General features: G+C 35.4%; 1 protein-coding gene across 4 annotated transcripts in view; it reads left to right on the top strand.

Moving 5' to 3' along the window:
• The window catches only part of ATRNL1 (attractin like 1), a 747612-nt gene that overhangs the window by 215932 nt on the left and 505434 nt on the right, over positions 1–26246 (top strand). For all 4 annotated transcript variants that reach the window (XM_070595739.1, XM_070595592.1, XM_070595677.1 and 1 more), the window contains exons 19-20: positions 1361–1498; positions 19199–19292. In XM_070595739.1, coding sequence (XP_070451840.1) covers positions 1361–1498; positions 19199–19292 — 232 coding nt within the window. The remainder of the gene's footprint in view (positions 1–1360; positions 1499–19198; positions 19293–26246) is intronic.

Below are 26246 nucleotides of genomic sequence, written 5' to 3'. Positions count from 1 at the left end.
AAGATTATTTAGCATTTTCCCATGATGACTCCATGTCATTTCTATAATGTATTACAAGAGAGTTATACCTTTGAAAATTTCTGTAAGATATAAGTATTTTGTTCTTGCTCTTTTTGTGTATTTCTTTGCCCTTTGGTGTTAACTCTTGTTGATGAAGTTATGCTAGTCTCTTGGGATTTCTCTCTCACTTTCAAATTTTCTACAAACAAGAGGTACAGTATTTAATGTCTGGTCTTTTGATTCATGCTTCCTGATAGTGCATTTGTTTCTGTCATTGATTACCTGTGTGACTTTGGGTAGTTGCTTAACCCAGACTTCCTCATCTTAGAAGTGGTCCAAAAAAATAGCACCTTCCACATAGAACTGTTGTGAGGATTAAATGATATAATTCATGTATACCACCTGGTAAACTATATGGCAATAAGTGGTATTTGCACTATTTTTAAACGTATGCAATATGTACACTGACCAATCGGAACAGATGCCAGCCACAAACAATTGGAATCGATTGAACACTGGCTTTCCTGGCTACAGTGAGAGATAGCTCAATTAAATGCTATCTTAGCTGTAATAATGATGAAAATGATTGTGAGGGTGATAGTGATGATGTTTGGGCAAGCAGTTATCAAACTACGTCAATATTATGCCTCAAATAGTAACTAAAGGTACAAGTTTTTATATGACAGTTTTATCTCTCAGCTGAAATTTTTGGATTCTGTTATAATATTAATATCAAACATATTAAATCTTATTTTATGAAGACATAAAAAATCTCATGCTTTAAATCTGATTCTGTTTATTTCACATTCAAATCGAATTTCAGTCAAGCCTTGAAGCTTTTCTTAGCCAAAGAAGATAAACATTGACACATATTAATTTAAAAGTGCTATTTTTGTTAATGTATTTTCTAGAAGTAAGGACATGGTGCTACACAATTTTCTGTATTTATTGTTCTGATGTTATTATGTGTAAATATAATTAACATGCATTTTAACATTTTTTAATCAAAGCTATATTATTCAGTCTTGTATTTATGTAAGTTAATAGACATACTATTCACACGAATCGTTAATGAATACGTTAAACGTGTTTCCCCCTTAGCTATAACTTTTATATTTCGGTTTATCTCTAGTCCCTGCATTTTATAGAGCATAAGGCAAAATTTCAACACCGAATTTATTGTAGATATTGTCCTGCATTAATATTTTGAGCCACATGTATTATACATTAAAAAAACTTGGAAAATGTCTTTTGGGCTTCGCTGCCATTCAGATTTTTAAAATAAATTCTTTGTTTTGATAGCTATTTTACTTGGTATTGTTAAGTAGTTATTTGTAATATTTTTTACTATTTTCTTTAGCTTGCCAATGTAATGGACATAGCACTTGCATCAATAATAATGTGTGTGAACAGTGTAAAAATCTCACCACGGGAAAGCAGTGTCAAGACTGCATGCCAGGTTATTATGGAGATCCAACCAATGGAGGACAATGCACAGGTAAGTATTTTTGCTTTTATTTTAGTGTATTTTTAATACAATACAGAAAGAAAATTGAGAAAGATACACCTCTTGTGGAAAATATATTTTATTAAAGAAATTTTTTCCATTGTCTCAATATTTTTAGAAGGTAATATATATTTATTAGGGAATATGTGAACTATAAAAATTCTGTGATATACTTGCTTTAAAAATTTTACTTTTTCTTATTTCTAAACAAGTACCTGTTTATTATAGGAAATTTATCAAATGCAGATAACTTAAAAATTACCTACAATCTCACTATTCAAAAATAATCACTGCTGATTGTTTTTTTTAATGATAGTAAGTTATCATTTTGACTTTAGAAATAAGAAATAATTAAAGGTTTTGTGTATGCCTTGCATCAGGTAAATTTTTTTTGGACAAGGTAGGTGGGAGTATAGCATTATATTTAAGAGAAAGGGTTTAGAATCAATCCTGGGCTGAAATCCTAACTCTGCCACTATTTACATGTATGGCCTTGGCTAATTAGTGTAATGAACCTCTCAGAACTTCATTTTTCTCAATGTAAGAAAGAGGTGAAAATACTTCATTGGATTGTTGTAAAGATCATATGAGTTTCCATGTCATGGAGGCACATGTAGTAGGAAGTGAAGCACATTAAAAGAACCTACATAGGGGCCAGCCCCGTGGCCAAGTGGTTAAATTTCTGTGCATTCCACTTCAGCAGCCTGGGTTTGTGGGTTCAAATCCTGCCTGTGGACCTACTCCACTCGTCAGCCATGCTCTGGAGGCATCCCACATACGAAAAATAGAGGGAGATTGGCACAGATGTTGGCTTAGGGCTAATCTTCCTCAAGAAAAAAAGAGGAAGATTGGCAATGGATGTTAGCTCAGGGCAAATCTTCCTTACCAAAATAAAGAGAAAAAAGCATATATAAGTGCTAGCTATTACCATCACATTTTTCGTTCACTAAACCCTACTTTTCTCCATCATTCTTTCTGTGCTGCTGTTTCCTTTTCCTACTTTTTAAAGAATTTTTGGTCTTTCTTTTAAAATTTTCCTTTTAAATTGTAATTTTATAGTAATCTTTCTTTATCTCTAGGTTAGTCCTTGTCCCTTAAATTTTTTTTTTATTTCCTTTAATTCCAAATTTAGTCTTTCACTTTATCTTTAAAATACTTTTGTACATAAAAAAATGGATTTATATACTTTATTGAAACGCTTTAAGGCAACTTGTTCACTCTAACCTTTTTGGGGGGACAAAACAATATAGCGTACTATGGTTAGAAATTCCAGCTCTGTATTCACGCAAAACGTTGGAAATCTGCCTTGCCATGTACTAGTTGATTTGTGAGTTTCTTTTTTTTTTTATTGAGTTATTGATAGGTTACAATCTTTTGAAATTTCAATTGTACATTAAAGTTTGTCAGTCATGTTGTAGGTGCACCACTTCACCTTTTGTGCCCACCCCCCACCCCACCTTTCCCCTGGTATCCACTAAACTGTTCTTGGTCCATAGTTTTAAATTCCTCATATGAGTGGAGTCATACACAGATTATCTTTCTCTCGCTGGCTTATTTCACGTAACATAATTCTCTCAAGGTCCATCCATGTTATTGCAAATGGAATGATTTTGTTCTGTTTTACAGCTGAGTAGTATTCCATTGTATATATGTACCACATCTTCTTTATCCATTCGTCTGTTGATGGGCACTTAGGTTGCTTCCACGTCTTGGCTATTGTAAACAGTGCTGCAATAAACATTGGGGTGCACAGGACTTTTGGGATTGCTGACTTCAGGCTCTTTGGATAAATACCCAGTAGTGGGATGGCTGGATCGTATGGTAGTTCTATTTTTAGTTTTTTGAGGAATCTCCATACTGTTTTCCATAGTGGCTGCACCAGTTTGCATTTCCACCAGCAGCGTATGAGGGTTCCTTTTTCTCCGCAACCTCTCCAACATTTGTTACTATTAGTTTTAGATATTTTTGTCATTCTAACGGGTGTAAGGTGATATCTTAGTGTAGTTTTGATTTGCATTTCCCTGATGATCAGTGATGATGAGCATCTTTTCATGTGCCTATTGGCCATCAGTATATCTTCTTTGGAGAAATGTCTGTTCATGTCTCCAGGCCATTTTTTGATTGGGTTGTTTGATGTTTTGTGGTTGAGTTGCGAGAGTTCTTTATATATTAAGGATATTAAGCCTTTGTCAGATATATGACTTGCAAATATTTTTTCCCAGTTAGTGGGTTGTTTTTTTGTTTCAATCCTGTTTTCATTTGCCTTGAAGAAGCTCTTTAATCTGATGAGGTCCCATTTGTTTATTCTTTCTATTGTTTCCCTTCTCTGAGAAGGCATGGTGTCCGAAAAGATCCTTTTAATACTGATGTCAAAGAGTGTACTGCCTACGTTTTCTTCCAGGAGCCTTATGGTTTCAGGTCTCACCTTTAGGTCTTTAATCCATTTTGAGTTTATTTTGGTGAATGGTGAAAAAGAATGGTCAATTTTCATTCTTTTACATGTGGCTTTCCAGTTTTCCCAGCACCATTTGTTGAAAAGACTTTCTTTTCTCCATTGTATGCCCTCAGCTCCTTTGTCAAAGATAAGCTGTCCATAGATGTGTGGTTTTATTTCTGGGCTTTCAATTCTGTTCCATTGATCTGTGCACCTGTTTTTGTACCGGTGCCATGCTGTTTTGATTACTGTAGCATTGTAGTATGTTTTGAAGTCAGGGATTGTGATGCCTCCCGTTTTGTTCTTTTTTCTCAGGATTGCTTTAGCAATTCGGGGTCTTTTGTTGCCCCATATGAATTTTAGGATTCTTTGTTCTAATTCTGTAAAGAATGTCATTGGGATTCTGATTGGGATGGCGTTGAATTTGTAGATTGCTTTAGGTAGAATGGACATTTTAATTATGTTTATTCTTCCAATCCATGTACATGGAATGTCTTTCCATCTCCTTATGTCGTCATCCAGTTCTCTCAGAAAGGCCTTGTAATTTTCATTATATAGGTCCTTCACTTCCTTAGTTAAATTTACCCCAAGGTATTTTATTCTTTTTGTTGCGATTGTGAATGGTATTGTATTCTTGAGTTCTTTTTCTGTTGGTTCATTACTGGAGTGTAGAAATGCTACTGATCCATGCAAATTGATTTTATACCCTTCAACTTTGCTGTAGTTGTTGATTACTTCTAACAGTTTTCCAATGGATTCTTTGGGGTTTTCTATATATAAGATCATGTCGTCTGCAAACAGCGAGAGTTTCACTTCTTCCCTCCCTATTTGGATTCCTTTTATTCCTTTTTCTTGCCTGATTGCTCTGGCCAGGACCTCCAGTACTATGTTAAATAAGAGTGGTGATAGAGGGCATCCTTGTCTCGTTCCTGTTTTCAGGGGGATGGGGTTCAGTTTTTGCCCATTGAGTATGATGTTGGCTATGGGTTTGTCGTATATGGCCTCTATTATGTTGAGGTAGTTTCCTTCTATGCCCATTTTGTTCAGAGTTTTTATCATAAATGGCTGTTGGATCTTGTCAAATGCCTTCTCTGCATCTATTGAGATGATCACGTGGTTTTTATTCCTCAGTTTGTTGATGTGGTGTATCACGTTGATTGATTTGCGGATGTTGAACCATCCCTGTGTCCCTGGTATGAATCCCACCTGATCCTGATGTATGATTCTTTTGATGAATTGCTGAATTCTGGTTGCCAAAATTTTGTTTAGAATTTTTGCATCTATGTTCATCAGTGATATTGGCCTGTAGTTCTCTTTTTTCGTGGTGTCCTTGTCAGGTTTTGGTATCAGCGTGATGTTGGCCTCATAGAATGTGTTAGGAAGTGTTCCATCTTCCCTAATTTTTTGGAATAGCTTGAAAAGGATGGGTATTAAATCCTCTCTGAAAGTTTGGTAGAATTCCCCAGGAAAGCCATCTGGTCCTGGGGTTTTATTCTTTGGGATGTTTTTGATTGCTGTTTCAATCTCTTTCCTTGTGATTGGTCTGTTCAAATTGTCTGCCTCTTCTTGAGTGAGCTTTGGGAGACTGTAGGAGTCCAGGAATTTATCCATTTCCTCTAGGTTATCCATTCTGTTGGCATATAGTTTTTTGTAGTATTCTCTTATAATCTGTTGTATTTCTGCAGAGTCTGTTGTTATTTCTCCTCGCTCATTTCTGATTTTGTTTATTTGAGCTTTCTCCCTTTTTTTCTTTGTAAGTCTGGCTAGGGGTTTGTCAATTTTATTTATCTTCTCAAAAAACCAGCTCTTTGTCTCATTGATCCTTTCTACTGCCTTTTTCGTTTCAATAGTATTTATTTCTGCTCTGATTTTTATTATTTCTCTCCTTCTGCTGACTTTGTGCTTCATCTGTTCTTTTTTCTCTAGTTCAGTTAGGTGTGCTTTAAGGTTGCTTATTTGGGATTTTTCTTGTTTGTTAAGATGTGCCTGTATTGCGATGAATTTTCCTCTTAATACAGCTTTTGCTGTATCCCATATGAGTTGGTATGGCATGCTATCATTTTCATGTGTTTCCAGGTATTTTTTTATTTCTTCTTTAATTTCTTCAATGATCCATTGCTTGTTCAGTAGTGTGTTGTTTAGTCTCCACATCTTTGTGCCTTTCTCAGCTTTTTTCTTGTAATTAATTTCTAGCCTTATAGCACTATGATCTGAGAAGATGCTTGTTATTATTTCAATTTTTTTAAATTTGTAGAGGCTTGCCTTGTTTCCCAACATAGGGTCTATCCTAGAGAATGTTCCATGTGCACTTGAGAAGAATGTGTATTCAGCTCCTTCAGGGTGGAGTGATCTATATATGTCTATTAAGTCCAATTGTTTTAGTTTTTCATTCAGCTCCACTCTTTCCTTGTTGATTTTCTGTCTGGATGATCTGTCCATTGATGTGAGTGGGGTGTTGAGGTCCCCTACTATTATTGTGTTGTTTTTAACATCTTCCTTTAGGTCTGTTAATAGTTGCTTTATGAATCTTGGTGCTCCTGTGTTGGGTGCATAGATATTTATAAGCGTTATTTCTTCTTGATGAAGTGTCCCTTTGATCATTATATATTGTCTCTCTGTGTCTCTCTTTACCTGTCTTATTTTGAAATCCACTTGGTCTGATATGAGAATTGCAACACCTGCCTTTTTTTCCTTGCTATTTGCTTGAAGTATTGTCCTCCACCCCTTCACCCTGAGTCTGTGTTTGTCCTTGGGGCTGAGGTGTGTTTCCTGGAGGCAGCAAATTGTTGGATCTTCTTCTTTAATCCATTTTGCCACTCTGTGTCTTTTTATTGGAGAGTTCAATCCGTCCACATTGAGAGTGATTATTGATGCATGTGGACTTAATGCTGTCAATCTGTCGCTCATTATCTTGTTTTCCTGTGTTTCTTTTCCTGTGTGCTTTAGACTACCCATTTAATACTGCAATTTCTTATGCTGGGTTTCTTAGATTTTTCCTTATCTATGATTTGTGACTCTGTTCTGTACTTTATTTTAGTGTCTACCTTGAAGTTTGTATTTAGAATCTCGTGTATAATATAGACTATCCTCTGGTGGTCTCTTACTTACTCGACCAATACTGATTTAGACCCTTTGCTCTTCCCCTCCTAAATAATTATATTCATTTTTTATTCCAACTCGTCTTATTATATAGACTATTCTCTGGTGGTCTCTTACTTACTCGACCAATACTGATTTAGACCCTTTGCTCTTCCCCTCCTAAATAATTATATTCATTTTTTATTCCAACTCGTCTTATTAATTTGTAGTTAGAGTGCTAAGATCATCCTTGTTTTGGTAGTTTACTTATTTTTACCCTAATGCTATAGTTGAATATTTGCTATCCTGTTCTGGTTCTATCCATCGGTCTCCCTAGTATGTGGATTGTGTCCCCTTTTTCCCTTTTTTCTTTTTTCAAGTATGAGAGCCTTCTTGAGGAGTTCTTGTAATGGAGGGCTTTTAGTTACAAATTCCCTTAACTTTTGTTTGTCTGGAAAAGATTTAATTTCTCCCTCATATCTGAAGGAAATTCTTGCTGGATAGAGTATTCTTGGCTGAAGGTTTTTATCCTTTAAAGCTTTGAATATATCACTCCATTCTCTCGTAGCTTGTAGGGTTTCTGTAGAGAAATCCGCTGACAGTCTGATAGGGGCTCCTTTATAGGTTATTCTCTTTTTTTTCCTTACTTCCCTGAGTATTCTCTCCTTATCATCCTATTTGCCAACTTTACTATTATGTGCCTTGCGGTGGGTCTTTTTACATTGACAAATCTAGGAGATCTAAAACCCTCCTCGACACACATTTCTCCGTTGATCCCTAGATTTGGGAAGTTCTCTTCAATAATTTTGTTAGGCACACTTTGTGCTCCATTTTCCTTTTCCATATTCTCGGGAATTCCTATGATCCTTATGTTCTTACTCCTCATTGAATCCATTATCTCTCGGAGATTTTCCTCATTTTTTTAAATTCTTAGTTCTCTTTCTTCCTCTATCTGGCGCCATTCAGCCTGTCTGTCCTCGATTATGCTGATTTGCTCCTCTATATTGTCTACACGGGCATTCAGGGAATCCGTATTCTGTTTTATCTGGTCCATTGTGTTTTTCATCTCAAGTAATTCTGTTTGATTCTTCTTTATGATTTCAATCTCTTTTGTGAAGTAACTCCAGAACTTGGCTTGTTTCTCTATCTTTCTCTCTACCTCATTGAGTTTTTTGATTATAGCTGCTCTGAATTCATTATCACTTAGTTTACCTAATTCCAAGTCCTGAGGACTTAATTCTGTGTTTTTATTGTTTTCCTTCTGGTCTGGGGCTTTTATAAATTGCTGGATGGTAGAGGAGCGGTTTTTTCTCATGGTGGTAGAATTCAGTTGCAGTTACATCCTGTCGCCAGTAGATGGGGGTCGAGAGCGGCGTGTTAGCTCTCTGCCTTCGGGGCAAGATGGCTGCGCCCACTGGCTTTGTTAGGGGGGAGGGGCTGTTACTCACACGCGATGGTCTGGGTTCAGATCAGTTCTCTTCTCTGGTCTCCCAAGGCCCTTGATTTATAGGGTCCCCGCGGACAGAAGCTTCCCCCCCCCCCCACCCCGTCAGCGGGTCTCCACTGAATCAGCGGCAGGAGTCCTGGATGATCCCCCGGTCACGCGGCCCCTCCCCCGCTCCTTCCCCACCCGCGCCACAGCGATCGCAGACTCTAGGGGAGGGAGCGATGTTCTCTCCTACCGTTCCAGCACCTCCGAGGGTGTAAGCAAGGTTATGATCTCCGCCTTCTTGGTATTGTAGGTCTGTAACAAGCTGGCATTATGTTTATTCTCTGAAATTCAGTTCTTCCAATCTTTTGTTGTATTTTGGAGGGGACAGAATCCCGGGTCAGCTCACCCCGCCATTTTGCTCCGCCCACTCTTTTTTTCTTAAATTTTTTATCTACTTTTTCTAAATGGAGATTGCCTAGATAGCACCCACAGAAAAGCTTCAGTTGTCAGCTATGAAAAGATGACGAATCTTTAAAGAGCGAGTTGGGCCTGGCCTAGTGTAAATCAAAATTTTAACAGTACCTACATATTAAAACCACCTAGGAAGCTTTAAAAAAAATATGGATGTCTGGGCCATTCCCTAAAATAATTAAATCAATATCTTGCTTGACATTGTAAGGTGATTCTTGGGCATTGATTCTTTTCAAAGGCTTCCCAAAGGACACTAATATGCACTGAGGGATGAGAAACATGGAGAGTGATGGGCTCAGCCTTTCAGTTGACAAAATTGCTCAGGCAATAGCAGGTTTGGTGCTAAGTGAAGAGAAGTGAATGGAAGTTTTGTGATATGAAGTGCTCTGACCTGTCTGAAGCTCTAATATAGATGAATTGGCTGACATTCACATTTTCTGTGTTTGAGGCCCTGTGTTCATAGTTTTATATTCATTATCTCATCCCAACTTCACAACAACTGTGTGGGAGGTATCATTTCTAGCCCCATTTTACATCCAGACCTAAATACACAAAGAAGTAAAATACCCAAGATCACACGCTGGTAAGAGGAAGAAGATGTCTGATTCTTAGGCCTTGCTCTTAACTCCTAATGCAGAAATTATTTTAGTATGGACAGAGGAGACCCAGTAGCCCTTAGCCCAAGCCATAGCTTAGTGCTGTGTCCAGTGTGTAATAGGAGTTGCAGTAGATATGGGCACAGTGGAATCCACAAACTTTAGACTTACGTCTATTGGACTCATAGTATTTTGTTATTCTATGTTTTTCAAGTAAAAACATAAAGGCTTTGGAGCCATCTTGTTTTCCAAAGCTTTTTACTACTGAAATCTCAAGAATTTCATTGGACAAAAAGTATATTTCAGATAGATTATTTATATATCTTAATGTATTATTTCCACAACTTTAAGAAAAAAATAAAACGCTGGGATATTTTTTCACATTACAGTTTATATGTCTCTGCGGCCTTTTATGTATTTAATGTGTAGCTGTATATGTTTTGTTTTACTTTAATGACAGTGATTTCATGTATACTTTCCAACTTATTTTAATGCCTATATAATAGTGCATCAGATTTTTGTGAAGTAATTTACTTAATATATTTCTGTTATTTATGTAACACTTCTGACCCTAACCCCAATTTTAGAGCATTATTTTTTTAAATTAAGGTCAAATCCACATAACATAAAATTAACTATTTTAGGTGTGTAATATGGTGGCATTTGGTACATTCTTAATATTGTGCAATCGTCACCTCTGTGGAGTTCCACAACATTTTTGTCACTCCAAAAGAAAACTCCATACTTACTAAGCAGTCATCTCTGTCCCTGGCAACCACTAATATGCTTTCTGTCTCTATACGTTTACTTATGCTGGATATTTCATATAAATGAAGTCATACAATGTAAGATGACCTCTTGTGACTGTTTTCTTTTGCTTAGCATAATGTTTTAGATGTTCATTCTTATTGTTGCTTGTATCCGTACTTCATTCCTTTTTTATGGCTGAATATTATTCCATTGTATGGATATACCACAATTTTTTAATCCATTTATTCACTAATGAACATTTGGATTTTTTCCCACTGTTTAGCTATTATGAATAGTGTTGATAAGAACATTACTGTGCAAGTTTTTGCTTGAATGCTGGTTTTCAGTTCTTTTGTGTATAAACTAGGAGAGGAATTGCTGATTCATCTGGTTATTCTATGTTTAACTTTTTGAGGAACTGCCAAATTGTTCAAATTGTTTTCCATAGTGACTGCACCATTTTATATTCCCACCAGAAATGTAGAGAACCCCAATTTTCCACATCCTTGCCAACACTTGTTATTTTCCAATTTAAAAAAAATTTGGCCATCCTACGGGGTGTGAAGTGATATCTCATTGTGGTTTTGATTTGCATTTCTCTAATGACAAGTGATATTAACTCTCTTTTCATGTAGTTGTTGGTAATTGTATATTTTCTTTGGAGAAATCTATTCAAGTTCTTTGCCCATTTTTTAATTGTTTTTTTTTTATTGTTGAATTCTAAGAGTTCTTTATGTATTCTTGATACAAGGCTCTTATCAGATATATGATTTGCAAATATTTTCTTCCATTTTATAGTTCATCTTTTCACTTTCTTGATATAGCCTTTGAAGCACCAAAGTTTTCCATTTTGATGAAGTCCAGTTTATTTATTTTTTCTTTTGTTGCTTATGCTTTTGGTGCATATGTAAGAATCCATTGCCAAATGCAATGTCATGAAGATAACCAAAGTATTATTTTAATTTTTTGCCGACGTAGGCAAAAGTAACATTTGAATAATTATATTAGCTACAGCATGTTTTAAATTAGAATGGTAAGTTTTATCATTCCAACAGGCATAATGCTTTTAGAAATATGTTCCCCGTTGGGAATGATGGTATTCTGCTAGGTTTAAGACTAGTTTAGATATTCCATGTTAACTTTTGTTACTGGCATTACACATCTGGCAAGCTGAGGCACAATCCTATGGAAAACTAAAGAGAATGAAAGATAAAAGCCTGTCTTATTCACTATTACACATTCTCTGGTAATTTATGAAGCTTTAAACAATTCCTTACGGTTTCCTTGTTTTCTAAAGTTGGCAAAATAATGTTTTGTTGTCTATGACTTCTCAATGGTGATGTGAGATATAAAGTCTTTTTTATTTCTTAGAGCCGCATTAGTTATCTAACTAAATAAGCATGTCACATCTGGCAAATTATTTCTAATACAGCCGTGGCTAAAATCAATTTATAAAAAATGAGAAGTATAAATTTACTATGATTTCTTTACTTTTAGTTCATCTTATTGAGAAAACTGGATTTTTTATTAGTAGATAAATTTATTAAAATTCAAAGTCCATGATGATATTCAGGGAAAGAAGGAAATAGATTTATATTTCGATGGTGAGGCTTTAAATGTACTGCAGATTTAGGTATTATTTTTTAAATTCAGTCTACTAAAGCCAATATAACATTGTTGTCAATATTATGTAAACATATTTGTAGATTTTCCTGAGATTGTTTTTAGACTATGGCCTATTTGTGGCTACTCTGTTATTATAATTAACTATTAAAAGTGTTTTATTATTAAAATTGTTTTATTTCTTATTAATGTTCAGGAAGATTTTGTGATACAAACTTACTCTGGCGTTGCCATCTCTCTATCTGTCTGTCTATCTGTCTATCTATCTATCTGTCTATCTTTCTATCTATCTATCTATCTATCTATCTATCTATCTATCTATCTCTGTCTGTCTGTCTATCTTTGTATCTATGGAAGACTGTAACATTGGTAAGAGCTTGGACTTTGGAGTCATACCGCTTGAGTCTATGTGCTGGCAGTGCCACTGTCACCTTGGGTAATTGTTTAACCTCTTAGTGTCTGTTTTCTCACCTGCAAAATGCAGCTAATTAAATTTATTTTGAGGCTTAAATAACATAATTTACATATGAAATAATGTTTGTTTCTGGCAAATGTTAACTCTATAATGCTAGTTATTATTGCAAGTGTTATTATTAATATTATTACTATTTATAACATCAATAGGCTTAAGTATGTTCATAAAAATGTATAATCCAGACTTTTGGAACAATGTTATTTTTGTCATATTATTTCCAATCTGACATAAATTTTAGTAAAAGAAAATAAGTGAAACTTTCATTGAATAGAGGAACAGCTCAATACACTACACCAACTTAACACTCAATACACCACACTGCTTTGCAATGAAGGATTATCCTTGAATTCCACAAACAGTTATTGAGTACTTACTATATGCAAGGTACTGTATTAATACTTAAATTTATATACATTGTGTGGGTGTTATGATAGCGTTATGAAGAAGCTGAATGATAGGGTCAGGGACAAAGAACTTAATTCTGATGGAAGGATCTGGGTAGGCTCTTGAGAGTCGAGGGCCATATATAACCTTCAGTTTTATGTGGTTGTGTGGTGTGCATGTTTTTCATTATAACTTATTTTAAATGTGAGACAACTAAGCTATAATGTTAGTAATCTCAAAAATATTTTAATATCTTTATATGCATTTGTTGTACTTAATTATTTGTAAAAAGATGTGCTGTAAGAAAAAACCTCTGAAAATCATGAAATATACAGACATTTGAAAAACTGCAGTCTTATATGACCAATAATTTTCTTCATCTAGGTCTTACTCTTTTTGTTAAGTTTTTTGCAAGATGTTTAAAGGGTTTGGTTGATACTATGAATAAGTTCTTTTCCTTTAACATTGTATTCATAATTGGTTTTAGTTAAGTCTACTTTTATATTTATTAATTTATGTATTTTAGTTCATTTTGTTGTTCTTTTTCTAGGTTTTTGAATAGTATACCTCTCTGATTTTTTTCTTTCTCTATTTTTTACTTTTAATAGTGATAAACAAACTCATTATTTTCCAGTTTGGGGGAAAAAATAGTTCTTTCAACATAGTGGCAGTTTTAGTTTTACTTTCATTTCTTATCAGCAAAACTTATGTTTTTCTTTCTGGCATATTATGAATATCTGTCCGTAGTAGACTTTTGCAGAAGAGTTTAATACTTTAATAAACACACTGGGCTATGACACCAAATATTCTCTGAAACTAGAGGGTAGTAAAAAGAAAGATGAAGTAACTCTTCTTTCTATCTACCAAGATGGGAGACTTTTTCATTTTAGACCCTTCTCACATATTGGAGATTGTTCACAGACGCTGAAAGTTTATAACCAAATGAACTTGAGCATTTCTTAAAATAAATATAAGAAGTTTAACTCTCTCAAACTGGGAGCATTGACCTGAATAATCTAAAAATGTAGATAAATGAAAATAACTTGACATGGAAATCTTATTTCTGTTAGTTCTTTTGACACAACAAAGTTTTCTGAGTACGCATTATCATCCTGTGTGGCCGAGAAAAGCCTGAGATTTTAAATATTCCAAAGAGAGGCCATTTAATGAATAATTATGTAATTGTATGTAGATATTTAGTGTATGATATAGCCATGAAGTTACACTTTGATCAAAGATTCTCTTCAGAATGACATTTTCTAGCACTTTTATTAACTCTCTCCCTTCCTCAAGATATCCTGCCCTGTTTCCTATTTGCACAAAGTTCTAATTTCCACCTATCCTAAATTAAATTAAACTTTTACTTCAACTTTTGGTATTTGGTTAGTGTTTTTTGGGCTCCCAGGCCTGATGCTATAGAATATTTCCACCTCTGGTTTACAAGTTTTTGACAATGAAGTATGTCATTTGCATGCTTTCTTTTCATTAATAAGTTCACTAATATGTCTCTTATGGAATTTTAAAAACTATTTAGTGGTTTTAGATCCACAGGGATAATACTTGTCTATTTGGGGGCAGATAGAGACCGTTATTTTATCTAAGTGTTCAATATTTCTCTTTAATTTCATCTGATGGGATGCTTAGCTCCCTTCTCATGTATTGCTTGAGGTTTTATGTTAGAAGGATCTGACAACTAGAATATACAGCTATGTACTGGGGCTTTGGGAACTAAAAAAAAGAGGAAGATTAGCAACAGATGTTAGCTCAGGGCCAATCTTCCTCACTAAAAGGCATACTTTAAAAAAAAATTAAAAAAAAAGAAGGATCTGCTACTATTTGGTTGTTCAAAAGTGACGTAAGATATTATAATTCAACAGTAGAAATGGCTCTTACACTAACCTACAAAGGCGAGGAATTCCTATTTGCTTCAAATAACAGGCCTAGGATGAAAACTAAGAGGTAAATTTAAATTGGAGCATACTTGCTGTATTCTAAAACATATAAAACATTTATTTAATATACTATAGAAAATTGGAGGTTAACCTAAGAAACTCTAAGCATGTACTTGGTTTTATTCTGATATTTATAGATTTTTTTAAAAACCAAAATCAAGCTAAATGCCAATTTGGGCACACACTTTTCATTGCTCAAAGAGTGCACAAAAACTAATAAGTGATGGTAGAGAAGTTAATTATATATTAGAAATGCCTAGAGCAGGTGAAAGAAAGCATCAGCATAAATATTCTCTGTAAATATTTCATAAACATATTAAAATCCTCCTTAATATATTATTTAAGAAGAAATGCCTTTCTCTCAAAGGTCCATTCTGTGTACCACAGGACATGAATGCAAATATTTGCTTTTCTCTTAATCACGTATAATTTTAACTATACCTTTTATCTTGCTTTTTCTTTTATAAGCCAATCTTCTGATTTTATAATAACCATAAACTACATGTTTAGGCTTTAAAGGAAGTATATAAACATTTAATTGTATATGTAGTGAATAGTACAGCCTCGTTTATTAAGCGATTTTAGCTTATTTTTTGACTTCCTGTTAAACATTTCTGTACAGGGCCACTGCTATACAAATTAATTAGTTCAAAAACTGAATTCAGTCACTTTATTATTTAAAAAATATTCTTACTTCACCCTCATCTTAATGATAATGCCATCCTTTTAGGCCCAGTTTCAATGGTACCTTTGATTCCTTCTCTTTCCTCAACCCTTACATTCTGTAAGGCTCTGTACTGCCTCTGACATCTATCCCTCTTTTGTATTCCATCACTCTTATTTAGTTTAGGCCCCCATGACTCCTCTTCTCTTCTGCTGCTGCTGGATGTTACAGGTTCTTCTGAAATCTGGGTTGAATTAGTAAATGAATACTCCCCATATACAATCTCTCCATATGTAATCCACTCTTACATTTCCTTTATAGGAGGAGAAACAAAGACACAATTTTCTTCCTAAAAACTTTCAATGATTTTATCACCACTTCTCAACTCTTTCATTGTCTCCAAAGTGTCTGAAACAAATTGAAAACTCTTTAACAAGACTTTCAAGTCCTCTTATGCTCTGACCCCAGATAATTTTTCTGGTTGCATATCTGGCCATATTTCATGTATTCTGCCACCTCTTTATTTCTCTTTTTCTGTGTGTCTACATTTTAGTTAATGACACTAATGTTGTCCTTGTCAGCCAAGCTCCAAGCATTGCATTAAAAAATATATAATTAATATTTAATGGTAGTTTATGTATGCCAGAAACATTGCTAAGAACTTTGCCTAAAGTTTTTCATTTTACCCTAAGCATTTTATAAAGTATACAAAATAGAAAATGATTATTCACAGTGGCTTACATCCAATAGCATTCGATAAATACTGGATCAAGGACTGAATAACTGAGTTTCACTGTCCTTTTTTTATTAGAGAAAGAATCATTTCTTAATTTCCTGCTTAATCTTTATTTAGGCACGTACAGGGGCTCAATATCCTAAGAAAACAAAATAATCTCTGTAAGTCAAATGGCCTATTTTAAATTATGAGAACTATCATTTTTCCAGTAGAAAAAAAATCATGCTCTCTTAACAACAGATTAATGCATGGCAATAGTTGTAATTCAGGACTTTTTGTGAGAAAAATCAGATTGCTAAGATATTATTGATGTCAGCATTTCACGTTTATTTATATCAAAAAGAAACAGCTGTATTCTGTTTCCCCTTTTCATAAACCACACATTGATGAAAATTTGGGCTTAGAGCTGTAAATAAAAATGTAAGTTTGAAGAATAGAATTATAAGTCATGTGGCTATTTGAACGTTTGTCTTTACCAGAATTCTTACTATATTTGAAATCTAATGTATAGCATATCTACTAAATATCAAATATGGTTATGCTGGAAGTATACAAAGGAAATTAAGTGGACAGGATTTCTTAACCTCCAGAAGTTATATGACAGATAGCAATGACGCAGCAATGAAAGGACCTAGGACCTTTGAAACAAGTACTGCCAATGGCTACTTTTTTGTTTGATATTATGAAAGTATATTCTTTGTATGCAACTTGTTTGAATAGTCCTTATGGCATCTTTTTTTCTATCCCTATTGTTTAGTTTTGGTTATAAGTTGATATTGCAACTTTATATTATAGGGGAACAGAAATATCATGTGACCATATAATGTCCCTCTAGTCTATGTCTAGGCTGTAAAATCATCAGCATATAAAATTTTCCAAACAAAAGGCCACTGTATGATGATTTCATAGGTGCTTATTCAGCATAAAAAGATAACCTTAAATGCTGACAACAACAGAATACTTTCAACACTGTCATGAAGTATAAATTTTAAACACTTGAATTTAAATTACATTTGTGTTATTTTAGCCTGAAGTTCAGCACCACAAGGGAATTCTCTCAAAATGAGCTTACATTAAAGGGTATTTTAACACAATTTTTTCTGTCTCAGAAATTATTAAAGCTGCTATACAATGATAATTCTTTTAAGAAACTCTGCAAGCATAACTACGTTCCATTTCTGCCACAAAGGATACATAGAAGGTTTATCCAAGTTTTTAAATATTAATGTGCATCGTTTGCTTTTTAGTGTTCTGAATACAAGACAGTGTTAATATGAAACTCTGCAAGTTAATATTACAAGATATCATGGTATGTTCATTCACTATTTATGAAGTTACATGTTATCAATATATCTTCATGTCCCTTTATTGCTTGATGAGTTGTTTTTATTCCTTGCATTTCTGCACCTCATTATTAATTTCTGTAATTCTCATATCTTGTTTCCATAGTGAATTCTACAAACTTAAAGGAAAATTATGCCACTTTATTTATTTTTATTTTTGTTTTTTTGAGGAAGATTAGCCCTGAGCTAATATCCATGCCCATCTTCCTCCACTTTATATGTGGGATGCCTACCACAGCATGGCTTGCCAAGCAGTGCCATGTCCGCACTCGGGATCTGAACCAGTGAACCCTGGGCTGCCGAAGCGGAAGGTGCACACTTAACCACTGCACCACCAGACAAGCCCCACGAATTTATTTAAATAGTCTTAATGAAGAAAAATTTGCACTTTTGTGTAGAAATCTCTTCTAGCAAAAAAACAAAACAAAACGACAAAACAGTTCTTAAAAATCTACCCCGTACCAAGCTTATTTTATATGTGTGTTTAGGGGTGTGAGTATTTACTTTATATTATCTGTTGTTTCAAAACAAATAATCATAAACAATTAGCAAGAAGTTTAGTGTTCTAGAATGTTTTGTATTTTGATCAAAACCAATGACTCAGTTTATTTTTATATGTGTGTGAATCAGCGAAAGACCACGTTATTTCATTTTTATCATTAGAATGGTTTAACCAGCTGGTGGTGTGCAGTTCTCATTAAAGGTTTTTGAAAGGGCTAGTGACGTAATCAACGTTGTCTCTTTAGAATATGTCTCAAGATTGGAGAATGAGTTGTAGCCCAGAAATACTGAAGGTGGGAAGGTCAGAGATGTGATTGTGTTGGTGTCAGTAAGAGAACATGAGTGATAGTACTTGAATGATGGCTATCTCAATGAAAAGGAGGGGTCAGATTCAAGAGAGACTGTGCACGTAGAAACTAGAGCCTAACAATTGGTTGGATATTGGGTGCAATAAAGTGTGAGGTTTGTGTCCTAAATAGTTATAATGCTGCTCTTTAACAAAGAAATGTAAAATAAGAAAATGAGATGAATTCATATGAACCAAATCTACTGTGTGTAACTGTTATACCATGGAATGTTTCAGTGGGTATTCTGGGATGCTAAAACAGAATGATTTCAGAAGCTTAAAAGGATGATTTTTGAGGAAATAGACATGCTTTTTTTACACAGTGTATAACTATATTTATATTATTGTTGGCAGTGGTAATAGAGGTAGAAGTAATACCTGCATTTAGTAAGTGCTTGATATATGTTAGATGTTTTAAAATACATTATCTCATTTAAGTCTCACATCAATCCTGGGAGCTAAATATTATCATTTTCCTTTTGCTGATGAAGAAACTAAGTCTAGAGAGGTTAAGCAAATTGCCCAAGGTCATATAGCTAGTGATTGTAGATGTACATTTTGAAGCTAAGCTGTTTGACTCCAGAGTTCTTGTGCTCTTTGAAACTCATTTCATTAAGTAGATGAACCAAATTAGAAATGGAAAGAAGCCCAAAGAAGAATGCGATGAATACTTGGATCCATACTTGACTTTGGGATACCCCAAAGACTTTAAAGAGTTTCACAAGATTTTTAAATAAGCGAATTTACTTTCCTTTAATTAAAAATAACTTATATGGTTACCCTAGTTTTTGGATGACAAGTGAAAGATACATGACATAGAAATAAGATAGCAATAAAATCTCCCCTGAAATGTGATGCATGTGTTTGTGATGGAGAATATTCAATCATTATTGTTTTGACTTACAGCTTGTACATGCAGTGGCCATGCAAATATCTGTCATATGCACACAGGAAAATGTTTCTGCACAACTAAAGGAATAAAGGGTGATCAATGCCAATTGTAAGTAAAAATGATTTTTTAGAACTTTTGTGAACTGAATTTGTGCTGTGGAACTAATTGTTATAGGTTTTCCTTTTTCTATGATGAGGAAGATTGGCTCTGAGCTAACATCTCTTGCCAGTCTTCCTCCATTTTGTATGTGGGATGCAGCCCCGGCATGGCCTGATGAGCAGTGCGTAAGTCTGCGCGCAGGATGCCAGCCCGTGAACCACTATAACACGAGGCTGGCCCCTAGGTTTTCCTTTTTAAGTTTAGTGTTGTGCTAGTTAAGAAACCAATATTATTGTAAGCTATGTTTACTTGTGTTTTATCAATTCTCATCAAAAATTAAGTCTTTTAAAATGCCAATTTTGTGGAGGCTTTAAAAGAGAGCTCATAGAACATGTTTGTCTTTTGTATCTCTCTAAAAAGGAAATGTTCTTATTTTTTCTGGAAAACACATCTTATTTATCAAGTCTGCATTATTATCTTTATAATTTTCCTCATTGGATTTAATAACTCAAATCCAGTGTTTCTATGCCTTTCTTTCCTTTGAATCTTTCGTTATTAATTCTGATAACTGTAGTTGTTTAAGCCTTCCAAGTGGTTTCTTATACTGTTCCTCTTCTTTCTCTCTATTATTTCTGTAGACATGAGCCCACTCTTGCTGTTACTCTGCTTTGAGTAGTTTTATGAATGGTTTTTGTCTTTTTATGATTTAGTTGTTATTTGCAAGATTTATTCTCCCCACCCGCAAAAAATTAACTTTAAAAAGAAGTTGTTTTGTGTTATTTATGTTTTTTCTTTTTTCTTATTCATATTATTTAAATTGTTTTTATAGTTTTGAATTGTGTATATGCAAACATTTATATTAGATATAAAGGGACTATATTTGACACAAACCATAATTTCCAACTATAGTAATTATATAATTATAAAAAATTAATAAAGGATTCTCTAAAACTGTAAATATGTAAAAATTTATGTCCAAAGAAATCTGTTAACCATGGAAAATGATCTTTTTGTTTCTATTTAGAATAAATACATTATTTGCTATAGAATTATCCTGAACATTTCAGTTTAGATGATCATGACTAACTAGCCACTGAAGGATTACATGTTTTCAGGTTCAGAGAAGATGAGCAGAACCAGTTTTTATTCCTTCTCCATAGTCTCTAAACTTAAAAATGAGATCTCAGGGAAATTAAGGAAGGGTTTTTGGGTCTCAGTACCAATGGGGTTAAATCAGAGTCCTGTGCTCTAAGACAGAAGGATGCCTCCAATATTTTGCAACACCAAATACTGGTTGTCATCAGCAGGGCCAACTTCATGGGCGTGTTGCCTGTGTGTTTGCACAGGGCCTCATGCTTAGAAGGGCTTCGTTCTTGCTTTATATGCCCTGCTGTTGCCATCTGGAGATTCTTAATAAAGTTTTAACAAGAGCCCTACATTTTCATTTTACACTGCTCCTTGCTTCCCTCTCACTGCCCCCCCCCCCGACAAATTATGTAGCAGGTCATGACCATAAGCAACAAATATTTTATTTTTGTTTTGAGATTTCATCATGATTATAATCATGATGACAATTTTAATTTATACCACGTTTTTGCATAAATGATATGATATAATCATCTGTAATAGTTATCTCTTATGTGGTGTAGTATTTTAGTAATGTATTTATGTTTCCAGATAAGAGAGAGCAGTATCTTTATTCATTAAACTCATGGGCTTATAAGCTTAGCTATATAAAATTACATGGTTTGGCATATGTATGAAATATTAAAAAATAAATTGTATCATTCCGAATGATGAAAGTTCATTTTACCCTAATTCTATTTATGAATTTTTATAAACAGGGTTAAAATTGGAAATACTAATTTGTAAGAATATTTTGTAGATAAAATAACGTTTGTTACCTTTTTTATTTAGCTTTTGAGTGTGGGGCAATGAAAGATAGGGTCATCATTCTTAAAGCAATTATTTCCTACAGTGTGCTTAAACTGGAAAAAATGATCTTGTTAGGAAGCCAAGCTAGTTGTTCAAATCAGTAAACAATTATTAAATGAGTGTTTGGTACTAGTAATGAAGATGAATAACACATGGTTTTCCTTAAAGTATCTTTCATGGTAGGAGTGGAGACACTAGCCAAAATAAAATGTACTAATTTCCTTTCTTTTTTTTTAAAGGTTGACACCTGAGTTAACATCTGTTGCCAATCTTCTTCTTTTTCTTCTTCTTCTTCTTCTTCTCCCCAAAGCCCCCCAGTACGTAGTTGTATATTCTAGTTGTGAGTGCCTCTTGGTGTGCTATGTGGGATGCCGCCTCAGCATGGCCTGATGAGCGGTGTCAAGTCTGCGCCCAGGATCCGAACTAGAGAAACCCTGGGCCACCGCAGCAGAGCGCACCAACTTATCACTCGGCCATGGGGCCAGTCCCAGTATACTAATTTCTTACATTAGTGATTTGAGATGCTTATCAACCCTTCTCTCTTTCCAGGATAATTTCTGTTTGGCTTTAATTGTGTAGTCAGACAAGACGTCTTCTCATATATTTTTCATAACCTTCCCAAACTGAAATTGGTTCTCTTCCTATTTGCTAATTTTTCCTTGTATTATCTGTGTACTTGCCCACGTCCTTTACTAGAGTGAACTTCTTTGGGAACCGTTGCATCAGTACCACAATATAAGTGTTCAATAAATTTATTTAATGGAATGGAATGAAGAAAGTATTGAAGGAGTACTGAAAAGGAGGTGATTAATTATTTTGGAGGGATAAGGAAAGTTTGAACAGAGGATATTTGAGCTGGAACGTGAAGGAAGAATTAATATTTTCTGGGTAGAGAATGTAGTAACAGAAGGGGAAAACACATCAATGTAGCAAAGAAGTAAAAATGAACATGGTGTTACCATTTCCAGTTGTAAGGATGCAAGCCCAGCTGGGCTAGTGCAGTGGGGTATGGTGCCAAGAGCCTGAAGAAATGACCTAGAGACTGCGAATGAGACATACAGGTTTATTGGGACTTACTTACAGGGAGAGTGTGCAGTGGCAGCCGGCTGGACATACATTTGTGCACCACTATTGCCCCCTGGGAGAAGCTTACTTAAATAGGCAGAGGAACAAAGGCTGCATGCTTGCCAAGGGGGAACATCCCTGTATGGCCTGCATTCCAAGGACCAGAGGCCCTTCCATCCCCAGACCTTGAGGGTCTTAGTGCCACTTATCCTATGAGAAAGCAGCTGGGTCGGCCAAGCCCAGTATTGCTATCGTTGTGAGTGTTGGTGTGTAGCCCAGATAAGAAGCCTCAAGGACACATGGCCATTAAAGGGGCATGCTGGCTAATGCCCCTACACCTGTTTTTGCTCAAGGATGTAGAGAGCTGGAAAGAGCATCACTCCCATCTTTACAATGAGAGAAATAAAAGCTGGGCAAACTACACATTCATGAGTTTTCTTGAAAGCATTGGAGAACTGAGATTACAGGGTAACCAAATGGCCAAAAATCTAAAGAGAAACGAGAGCTTTTAGGGAGAGATAAGACATGAACACTGGCTTGCCTAGAGTCAAACCAACTGGAAACTTAAAAGAAAGTTCAGCTGAGGTGGTTGATACATTGGTGCTCAAGTGCACACTGTCAAGAGAGTATGAAGCTCCTGGGGGCCACAGGAATTGGTGGAGTCTACACTCTTTTTAAAGTTTTCTTTCCATGAACACCACCAGTTGCTCATGGAAAAAATTGGAGAAAATCGTTTATTTTATTTTATTTTTGCTGAGAAAGATTCACCCTGAGCTCACATCCATGCCAGTCTTCCTCTATTTTGTATGTGGGTTGCTGTCACAGGATGGCTGACAAGTGGCACCCTGGATCGAACCTGCAAACCCAGACCACCAACGTGGAGCAGGCTGAACTTAACTACTATGCCACTGGGCTGGCCCATGGAGAAAATTTTTAGAATGTGTTTCCTGTGGTATAAGCTGGAGGATTGGAATGGCAGATACTGTGGTCAGGGCTTCAATAATAGGGTCAGAATATTCATTTAAAGGGGCACCAAATTATTTATCTTGCCAGAGTAATGAAAGTTTTCATTTTGGCCCTGACCTAAAACACAGTTGGAACTGAAAAATGGTAACTTAAAAAATGAATTTAATGTAAATATGAGCTATAATATAAGTATGTCAAGAGTGAAGTGGTACTCTTTATGAAAATTGTTTACTTTTGAGGAGAAACATGCAGACTTTAAAGAAAACATAAAAAATTATTTTTGTAAAATTTCTCAACTTTACAATGTGAAAGTAATACATATTTGCATTCTGTAAAATAGAATATTTCTCACTCAGTGAAATTCATTTTCAATGTAATAGTGTAAAGAAGGTCAGTGGTATTTAATTTTTCTTCCTTCAGCCTTCTCACAACCCTTGTGATAGAATCTGATGTTCCTCAGTGGGAAATAAAGTGGAAATTGGATGAAAAAATAGGTGAAACAAGTTTTGACAAAATGGTGTGGCAGATACTTATGATGCGTCTTGCCAACTCCCTTGTCTCTCATGGTTTCACCAAAGCTATAATGGACAGTTTCCTGTACTTTCCAGTATTTCACATAAAGCATGAGAATCTTTGTTCCTCTTTTAGTTCCCAAGCTACTCATTTCTGCCCAGGTGCAACCAAGAAGTGTAAGACATTAATCTCCATATGGGTAATCCTCAGCCACTGAGGAGTGGGAGTTTGTCCTTCATTTCCCACTTTGTCACCAGTGCTTCATGAGATAACTGCCCTTGGCAAATACCCACATCCAAGTCCTTATCTCAGCATTTCCTGTTGAGATAATTCCACTAAGGCAGTTGCTACTGGAAGTGGCTCTAACTAACAGACCCTCAACATGGGATTTTATAGTTGGATGACTTATAAGATGGCAGTAAGCACCACAGTGCTAATAGTAAGTGGGCTAGTGATTATCCTGGTGTGTTATAGTATAATAATTATTGAGACTATTAACTGTTGGATAGGATAAAGTATAGGTTGATGGAGAAGTGCTAATTTATGCAGCAACTTTAGCACTTGAAAGTTATGGGGGGATGACAATTATGATTGTGGACTTGGCTGGCTTTTGTTACCTCATGGAGTCTTAAAGAAGGAGGCTTCCGTCGACTCAGGGCACGCTGTGAACATCATAAGGCCTTCATGACAGCATTTAAGGGCCCTCATCTTCTATAACCAGAGAGCAGAGCATGCTGAAAATTATGCTCAGGACTTAATCCTAAGGTCTGATGACTGCCAATGAAACTGAAGGCTCAGCCGTCACAGTTCACCCATGCCAGAGTCACTGCCTGATGAGAAGGGGTGGGACTTTGAGGCCTGCAATGGGGCCACTTATGAGTATGACCTCAGAACCCTGAGTCCTAGATTCCCTTGAACACTCCTGGCTGGAAGAAGTAGTCGTATGTCATTTGCTAGAGTGGAGTAGCTTCCCCTTCCTTGGAGGGAATGCAGAGATATTGTCTGAGAGTTATGCTTCATAAAAAGATGTTTTTCCTCCTCCAGAGCATCCCCTTCCCTTATTGTCTCCAGATCAATAAGAGTGTCAAGTCTCAGCATAGCATGAGTGGGAAGACACAGCCTCTGGTATAGGAAGAGATAGCTTATTCCCTGAAAAAGTTGCAGGGCCTGGCAGTAGGCAGAGGCAGGAATCGGGAGTGCATGTGCAAGAGTGGACTTTGAGGGTGTTGGACCAGGGGGTAGGAAATATAAGACTTGAGAAGGGAGCGTTTATTGATATGGCATAACTCTCTGGTGATTGAGGATTTCATAACTTAGAGTATACCTGGAGTTGCTGATGGCTCTTTTAAGTGCGGGCATGGCAATTGACTCTAGTAAGTGAGCTGGAGAGATGCTGCAACTGTTTTGGGGAAGTTTTGAGCTTTGGGGTCAGAAAGCTCAGAAAGTTGGATGTATTAGAATGCATTGTTACAAAATATCAGAGAGCCCATTAACTGAGTATATTTTCTTGGAGGTCTTCCAGAACATTTCCTTCACTAAGACAATAAGGAGTACAATAGTATCAGGAGCTGTGGAGTCTGTGAAACTCAGTGGTGGCTATTTACTGTAGGTCATGGTGGAAAGTAGAAAATGTTGCCAGTCAACTGGACTCCCTAGTGTCAATGGATGTGTCAGGATTCCAGAATAGTAGAGGCCAGGTGGTGACATTTAACTGTTAAATGTAGATATAATTACCTTAATAGTCAGCAACACCAGATGGCCAACAGAGAGTGTTGGTTGACTGGGATTTGTGGTAATGCCTAAGCGAGTTCTGAGGGATGAGCTAAATTGGCAGCCAATTAGATTATTGTTTGACTTATATAACCAGAAAAATATCATGAGCCAATAAGCAGAAGGTTGATGTCAGCTGCCCCAATGTAAAATTGTAATCCTTCACTTTTTTTTATGGTTCTTATCTGAATCTCTGGTTCCCAGAGCCCATCAATTAAAGTAGAGATTGGGTTCCTTTGAAAAACCATCCACGCCATCTCATCAATATTCACAATAAATATTCCTCCACTCTTTCTCCAGTGGGACCTCAAGCCGTATAGTAGATAATTGGTCACTGGAAAAGGGAACACACAATACTTTTGAAGGGTTTTTGGATGAGGTTTTTGAACTGATATTGATCATCAAAATAACATTAATTTATTCATTTAGAATCTGTTCAATATTGTTACTATGTATTTTAAGGAGTTATATTAATATTTTAGAAAACGACGAAATTTTATCTTAACATTTACTGCATGAGAGGAAAGACCCATCAAAAACAAACAGAAGACATATTTCTGGATTGGCTCTAGATTAGACCTGGTCTAATCTACTTCTAACTACCAGAAAATATCTAAATTCCAGCAGAAGTCAATAAAGTGTTCTTATATCTTGTACACAGTAAATGTGAAGCTCAGAGTATTTTGGTTGGACAAAGGAAAACTTTAATTTATG

Source organism: Equus przewalskii, chromosome 1 (genome assembly GCF_037783145.1).
Source record: "Equus przewalskii isolate Varuska chromosome 1, EquPr2, whole genome shotgun sequence".
NCBI classification, from domain to species: Eukaryota; Metazoa; Chordata; class Mammalia; order Perissodactyla; family Equidae; genus Equus; species Equus przewalskii.
The sequence above is the reverse complement of the archived record's forward strand: the minus strand, read 5'-3'. Positions and strand labels throughout refer to the sequence as shown.